Here is an 8,453-nt window from a genome sequence, read left to right as displayed (position 1 = left end):
TCGAAGTTTATTACAAATTTATAATTACTATTATCATTAGACTAAATTACAATAAATACACTAAAACTTTGTCATTTGTTTCAACCGTATCTCTATACATTTAAAAGTTGCAATACTATGCATCATGACCTAAAACAATAGGGTAATCTAAAATTTTCATTTTAGTCACTACTACATCATTTCATATTTCAATTTTCGTCTAAAATTCTAAAGAGTTTCTACTCGAAGAAATATTGTTACTTTTGAAGTATATACTTTTTAAACAAATTACAAATTTCAAGGGTTTTTTTTTCCTTCTCATTTAGAATTTAAATCATACAAGTATGATAGTTCCAACAAACACGACCTTGCGGCCAAGAAATTTACAAAATTACCAAATTAAGGATTCAAAGCAATTCGAATAAATTACATCACATATATATATTTATATATAGTCTCAATAATTACCACTCAACAAAAAGCAAAAAATTCACAAAATGCATTTGTAAATTTATACAGCCAGTTGAATATTGCCAAGATCAATCTGAGCAGCAATTTCCTCGAGCTGTTTCTTGACGCTCAAATCAATAAGTTTTGATCCAGAATTTCCAAACCTGACTGTGAATCCAGCCACCAAACTCGGATCGATCTGCGTCTTTATCCTCACATTCTTCGCTCCACTCAATTTCTGCACCTGCTTCGCGATCTGCGCCAAATGCTGTTGCTCCAATTGCACAACCGAACTCACCACCGCAAGCTCCGTGTTCGTAATCTTGTTGTAAACCAATTCAAACTCCGTCACGATCTCTTTCAGGATGTCGATCCTCTTTGCGTCCACCAGGATCTTCAAGAAATTCGCCGAATGCGGCTGTAGAGATGAGGATGTAGCGATTTCATCCACCACTTCTAGTTTCTTCTCGACGCCAATCGTTGGATTCGCAAAGAAATCGAACACTTGCGAATCCGCGAACACGCTCTCGATCTTCTCCACGTCGCTGCTTGTGGCGTCCAGCGTGTTGTTCGAGGCTGCGACTTCGGCCAGCGCTGCGGCGTAGCTTCCGGCGGCTGTGGCGGACATTTTTGCGCCGCCGTGAGAGCGGTGGTGGCCGAGGCGGAGACTGCGAGAAGGAAAAGTGGCGGAGAAGGAGAGGTTTACGGGAGTGGTTCGGGAGATTCGGATGGTTGGAAGGAGCTTGGCCTGGAGAGAGGCGGCGGTTTGGTGAAGGGCGGCCATTGATGATGGCTCCGGTGAGGAATTTGAGCTGGCTGTGAGTTCTGAGGAATTGAGAAGTCTTTTCGATTTTTTGTGGTAAATTGAAACCTAAAGAGAGGCTAAGGATTATGTGGTGGAAATGGAGGGCTTGGATTAAGGAAATAAGGGATCAACGGTTGACAATTGAAGGGTTATCTTATTGCTGTGGTGCAAAATAGGCCTTTTGTTGAAATAGATAAAAGTGGACACGTGGAAGCATGGGAATGGAAGAGGCAATTTAAGCCCCAAATTTTAATTGTTGATTAACAATTCACAAATTTATAGGAAAAAGGAATGTCAGAAGTGGGATTTGAACCCACGCCCTCTCACGAGGACCAGAACTTGAGTCTGGCGCCTTAGACCACTCGGCCATCCTGACAATTTGTTCAAAGAGTCGTAATTATAATTGTTTTAGAATTATTTTACCTATGTTAAGCTTAGGAGCAATTTGTTTTTTTTAGGAAGTAGATAATCAAAATCTTAGATGTCTGAAATTATAGATATTAGGAATTATAGATGTCTGACATCTTTAGATTGTCATATTTATTTTGTAGGAGTATTTTTGTAGATAACTGGAAACATTTTAATAACTGTGTTTATTTTATAGGATTTCTATTCGAAAATGTCTTAAATTTATATAATGTTTCAAGAATGTCATTACAACTATTTATTAACTTATAATAAATTTTATATAATTTGAACTTATATAACATTTTTTTTTTTTTATCAATTTGGATTTCTTTTAAAACTAATGTCATTTATATTATTTTTGTATGTTATTTTTCTAAACAAAATAATATATCATAATTTGAGTTTTTTTATAAAAATAAATATTCATTTGAATTTAGATTTAAATATATTGTTGAAAAATAATAAGAATCACGATATAACTAAAAATATATGATATATATGATTGATAGTATTTATTTAATTATATAATACATATGAAGAAAGATTAATGTGTGTGTGCGTGTGGGTGCACGTGCGCGTGTGAGTGTTTGTGTGTGAAGTAAAATAAAAAGGAAGGACAATAATGGAAAATGGGATGTCTTCAACTTGAAAATCTAGAAAACCCATTTTCAGGAGAACATCCAAAACTCTCGAGATGTCCTCCATCCGGGCATCTTAGGATGCTCGGGAATCTTTAGATGTTGGGGGTATCTTACAATATCGCAAAACAAATGTGGTAATCCAAATGTCTACTTCATGGGAATCTAGGATGCTCACAAAACAAACGACCCCCTTAAGGTTAAATGTCATTTTGGTCCTTTTTTTTAATACAAATGTATATATCTATATCTGTAGTATATATATAACGACTCGAACTTTCGAGTACTCTGAAAATGGTCGTTACTCATAATCACACATTTACATTCAAAACATCTTGACTGGCATAACGTAAATACAGTGAAAACACAAGTGACCAATCTAACTCAAATATCAATTTAATATAAATCGAATAACCAAACCATTTAGTTGGAATCCCTAATAAATCGTTTACAAAGGAAATGACCTAAAGCAAATAAGTGAAAATATGTCATCTAACAATGTACTCAAATGAAAGAAGAAAAAGAAACACAAAAAAATAAATAAAATAAAATAGAACATGTGCGGAAGCATTTTCAAATGTCCCCATATGGCTCTATCACGGGTTCCCTCTGTTCCTCCCCAGTCCATTCCTATCATTACCTGAAAGAAAACATAAAAGAGGAAAGGATGAGTATAACAATACTCAGTAAGTGACTTACTATCGGGCCCTCTAGGTTACTTGTTAGCTAGTTTATATAAGTATCGGTATACACTCATCATATCAATCGCAGTGAACCTAAAGGGTCACATATCGGTCATAGACGCAATCCCAAAGGAACATGCATTAGTCATAGTACTGTTGGGGTTGATGCTCTAACCTCGTAGGGTCTTATAGTTTGTAAACACTTGTATGAACAAACATATATATGATTAATAATATTTGATATTTTCATTTACTTTGTCTATGAAATATGTGATATGTTAGTTTCATTAACCGCGAACCAATAAACTAACATCTACGGTTATCGTTGTAACTTAAACATGTATGTAGAGATATACAGGTGGATCATGTTTAAGTGATAACCTAAATGGTCTGTAGTATATGGATAAGATTGGGTACCTTATCCTGGTGACACTATGAGTATGACACGCTTTGTAGGTGTTACAATGTTGTAAAGTGCTACAAATGATATGATCTTGATCATTCATGTATTAGACATGCAAGCAGGGATATTATTCTATACAAAAACACATGTATTAGACATGCGAGTAGGGATATTCTATATAAAAGAGTTTGTATAAGATCGGACCACGAAATGTTTAGTCTCGTTATATAACGGCGTTCATAATCGAGACTTTCATTTCACTAGGATGACCATAGGTAACATGACCTTAATCCTGAGTGAGTTATGAACTTCTGCCTATAAGGTCATCCTTTGATTTGTATAGGTGATTGTGGCCAGAACGCCGACTCAATAAGCCTACCATTTTAGGGATTCGTCTGATTGGGGACTAGAAACTCAACTACACAAGATGGAATTCACTCATTCCCCGATGTAGGGGTAAGTAGATAAATTGCTCCCTTAAGAGTTGATTCTGGGTCTTGAACAATGTGGCGCCACACCCTCTCTTGGCCTGAGAGGGCTTTAGTCATAATGGGACTATGATCTATTGTTTATTAGAGGAATCAGTGGTACTTAAGAAGTTAGATGTAACTATAGGGGAAAAACGGTAATTTGACCCAACTATACTTACGAGCGATTTGTGAAGGATCATCGTACTGTTGATTGGTTATATCTAATGGACACAGAAATATATCTGTAGTGCGAAGAGTGCAACTATCGGTCTTTAGTGGAGTGTCCGACAGTTAATGGATGGTGGATAATGTGATTAAAGAGTTTAGTCAGTTATTCGCGTACTATTGGAGCTTCAAGCTATAAGTCCATAAGGTTCCCTTGGTAACTCAATGGATTCAAGTTGAGAATCAGTTTTGGGGTTAATTTGAAATGTTCAAATCAATAAGAAAGAATTTGATTATATATGATATAATTAAATTAATTCAATTATATATGATATAATTGATTAATGTATTTGATACATTATTGTTTGATTTGAGGAACTAATATTTGAATATGATTCAAATATATTTTCTATGAATAAGATTCATAGTCATTAAATTTGATATAAATATGATTTATATTAAATGTCAAAAATAAAGAAAAGAACTATGGTTGATATATTGTATATGATGCAATATTAAAACTATATGTTATAAATATAATATGATAAATTAGTTATCATATTTATTTATGTTTATTAATTATTTGATAATTAAAAATATTTTTCACAATAACCACCCTTAGTGGGTAATTATACGGTTTTATGGCAAATTGGGATAAAATAAAATTGTTTTAATTATTCCAAAATATACAAGTGACATACAGACGTATTTAGCAATTGAGTTACTACACGATAGCTTCAGAGACTAAATGATCGAGTAGCTAGTCTATGCGATAGACTTTCTCATCTATACAATATTGTTGTCGTTTACTCGATCGTCTTCCTCCTTCACTCTAAATCTTCCCTCAAACCAAAATAAGCTAGAGCCCATCACTTCTGGATTCTCACACCGAGAATACCAAGGTAATCTTGTGGTAGTGTCTGGATTTGTTGAAGGATCGAGTTGCTACTTGTTCGAGGGAGATCGAGTTGTTCGCTGTGTTCGTGTTGCTCAATGCATTGGTGAACGATCAAGAGATTATACTTGAAGAAGGGTTCTTCAAAGGTATAGTATTGTTATCCTTTGTATTTAATTCAAAGTATGTTGTAATTTAGTTTATAATGCATATTCTGTTTTGTATAACTGTAAATGTATGTATTCATTCACAATGGAGTTTGGATGATTGGCTTTCGCTCAAAGGTCCTCTGTAATTAAAGTTCCTTCAAAAGCATGCTTATATTATTTTATGCTTCTTCTGTAATTTATGTATCTCTGTTTTTCACGATTTCCAAAATGAATTTCGATTGCACATGTGTTTGCGCGCTTTTACCGAGGAATTTGATTCCTTCAAAATGTTAATTTAAAAAAAAAAAACAAAACCAACTCTTATCATGTTTTTTTTGCTTGTTTGTGATATATGAATTTCAATTTTTAGGGTTAATGATTTTTTTTTGTGCAAACGTTTGATTCTTTACATTTTACATTAATACAACGAAATGCTTTTTTTTTTTTGTGTGTAAAATCATTTTTGCAAACATTTTTTATGGTTAGCTTTTATGGTTAAGTCTAATTTTTCACTTATAAATGAAATAATAAATGTTGGGTTGTATGTTATAAAACTCGTGATTTGTAAACATTAAGCATATTCTATTTTACAATAAATATGTCCTTGAGATTTATTCAGTAAAAGATGTTACTGAATAAGGGAATTGCACCTTTTAAACCTAAATCCAATAAACTAAGAACCATTGGCTATAGCATGAATACTTGAACTTTATGTGGAGACATAAAAGTGGATCAAGTTTGAGTAATAACCAAAACGGTCTATATTATAGGGATAAGGTTGGGTACCTTAACCTGAGGACACTATGGATGCTGCTCATTTTGTATTTGATACAGATGATGTGATCCTGAATTGTTCATGTGGAGACATGCAAATGGGAGTGTCTTATGCAATGAGTTTGCATAAGACTAGACCACGAAATAATCACTTTTACTTTATTCGTTTACTGATAAGACTGACTATTTCAATTCGATGACCTAGGTAACTCGATCTTAATCCTGAGCTAAATATAACCTCCTGTTTATTCCAAATTATCCTTTTAATATTATGGATGAGAGTGGCTCAACATCATCGACTCAATAAGACTCCCATTTTAGGGGTAAGACCGAATAGATAGCTGGGGACATAGTTCTGCAAGATGGAATTCACTCCTCTCCAATTCTAGAGATAGTAGATAGGTTGTTTACTTAATTGCTAATTCTGGGTCTTGAACGAAAGACCCCACCCTCACATTAGCCCGAGAGGGGCTCGGTTTGGTGGTCGGACCAAAAACCAATTGTTCATTAGAGGATCAGTGAAACTTAATAAGCAAGATGTAGTTACAGGAGTAGAACGGTAATTTTGACCTAACTGTAATTATGAACAACCTGTAAATGACCGACTTACTAATCATGGTTAAATCAAATGAATAGAAATATATCTATAGTGAGGAGAGTGCAACTTTTGGGCTTTAATGGAATGTCTCAGTAGTTAATGAATGTTGGTTAATTAGTTAAAGAGTTTAGTCGATTAAATCGTTGGAGCTCATGATCTGTAGGTCCATTAGGTCCTTCTACTAGCTCATATTGGACTAAACCTTAGAATAATGTGCTAAGAGGATTTGAAATGTTCAAAATCAGACTACGGAATAAAGCATTAATTATATAAGATATAATTAAATGTTTAATTGTTCAATTAAACGAAATTGGAGAGTTAAAGATATTTAAATTTGATTTAAATACTGTACACATGAATAGAGATTTATGTTTGGGATTGGTGTTTGTGCCTTGCTCCAAAAACTTCAAATTAATTATTAATTAATTATTTAAAATTAATTAGTTGACTTAATTTTAATTAAAATTAAAATTTCATTTTTAATTGATTTTGGAAAATCAAAATTTAAATGAAAAATGGGTTAGTGGGCTTATCCCACTTTTTTCATCTTAAAACACATATTAATTCTACTTAATTAATTGAAATTCTACTTAATTAATTGAGATTTGGTATCAAATCTTTATATCTATATCTATAGTATATATGAAAGTCTAGATGAGGAGAAATTTTTGTACCATTTTTTGTCATAAGTACACTCTTCTACAGTTAAGTTAGTGGTAACATTGTCCTTTTACACTATTCTCGAATATTAATTGCTCTTATAATTTTGGTCTTGAAAATAAATTAATTAATAATAATGGATCAATACAAGGAACTGAATATGAAATTCAAATATTAGAAACTAATAATAATTAGTCACTATAACGAATTGAGTATGGACTTCAAATAGACCTTGGAGTATTGATTGCTCCTTTAATTTCTGTTTTCAACACATAGTGAATTGATTATAACTGATTATGGAAATTAAACTGATACAAATGAATAGCATTTGATGATTAAAACTGATTATGGAAATAAAACCGCGTTATTCAATTCCTTCTTCACTAGTAATATTTTTCTATTTAGGCAAATTTTGATGAGAAATCTATGTTTTATCTTAAGTGGTGTAATAGGACTACAAGACAATATTTTGCCCGTAAATCAATAATTTGCGTAACCATCTTTAGACATTTGAAAGTTGTTTCAAATATAAATTAGTCTATCTACTTTATGAGATAATGTGGTGCAAGGACTATGTCTAAGAATATATGTGCACACCAAGTTGTAGTAATAAAAATAGAATGAGAGAAACATCATGGTGGTGACATATGGTATTTATTGACATAATAGTTTGAATAATATAAAACAATTCTCTATGCTAAAGTGTGAGAGAATCTCCTAGAATGTCTAGGACTACAAGACATGTCTCTAGTACAATAGGGTAAGTGGGAGAGCATGTTAGGTGTAGAGTATGCCATAGGATACATGTCTCACCGACTTTAGTGCAAATGAGAGATTGTTGGGATGTATGCCCTAAAGCTTCATAGTTAATATGTTATTTGAAATAATGGTTGATTATTTTATGCAATAATTCGTTATAGAAAGATCCAAGGTTATTTATGTAACTTAAACATATATGCGATTGACATATAAGTGATCATGTTTAAGTAATAATGTAAATGGTTTGTAGTATATGGATAAGATTGGGTGGCTTATCCTGGTGATACTATTATGTATACGACCCATTTTATATTTGTTACAATAGTTGTAAAAGTGTTACTTATGATTTGATCCTAGTCATTCATATGGAGATATGCGAGTGGATGTATCCTATACAAAAGGTTTGTATGAGACTAGACTGCGAAATGATCATTTTCTCTTTATAACACAGTTGATTGAAGAGATTAACATTTCATAGGATGACTATAGGTGACTCAACCTTAATTTGAGTGAGTTATGAACTTCTGTTTATGAGGGCAATCCTATAATCTATATGGGTGAGGGTGGCCAGATTTACCGACTCAATAAGCCTACTATTTTGGGGATTTGTTAGAGTA

The 8,453-nt window shown here is 32.9% G+C and overlaps 1 protein-coding gene and 1 non-coding gene across 2 annotated transcripts; both read right to left on the bottom strand.

Annotated features, from left to right (window-relative positions):
- Positions 1-361: 361 nt before the first annotated feature.
- On the bottom strand, positions 362-1,369 carry ATPD (F-type H+-transporting ATPase subunit delta). Its single transcript, XM_039028074.2, has one exon. The coding sequence runs from the start codon at positions 1,211-1,213 to the stop codon at positions 491-493; it is 723 nt and encodes a 240-aa protein (XP_038884002.1). The 5' UTR covers positions 1,214-1,369; the 3' UTR covers positions 362-490.
- Positions 1,370-1,526: 157 nt separating this feature from the next.
- TRNAL-CAA (transfer RNA leucine (anticodon CAA)) lies at positions 1,527-1,610 on the bottom strand. Its single transcript has one exon. It is a non-coding gene; the product is annotated as a tRNA-Leu (tRNA).
- Positions 1,611-8,453: the final 6,843 nt, after the last annotated feature.

The sequence above is a fragment of the Benincasa hispida genome, chromosome 4 (assembly GCF_027475165.1).
Source record: "Benincasa hispida cultivar pf3 chromosome 4, pf3_genome.v1.1, whole genome shotgun sequence".
NCBI classification, from domain to species: domain Eukaryota; kingdom Viridiplantae; phylum Streptophyta; class Magnoliopsida; order Cucurbitales; family Cucurbitaceae; genus Benincasa; species Benincasa hispida.
The sequence above is the reverse complement of the archived record's forward strand: the minus strand, read 5'-3'. Positions and strand labels throughout refer to the sequence as shown.

Excerpts from the sequence above, each read along its gene's own strand:
- ATPD (XM_039028074.2), bottom strand. The coding sequence starts at position 1,213 with ATGGCCGCCCTTCACCAAACCGCCGCCTCTCTCCAGGCCAAGCTCCTT.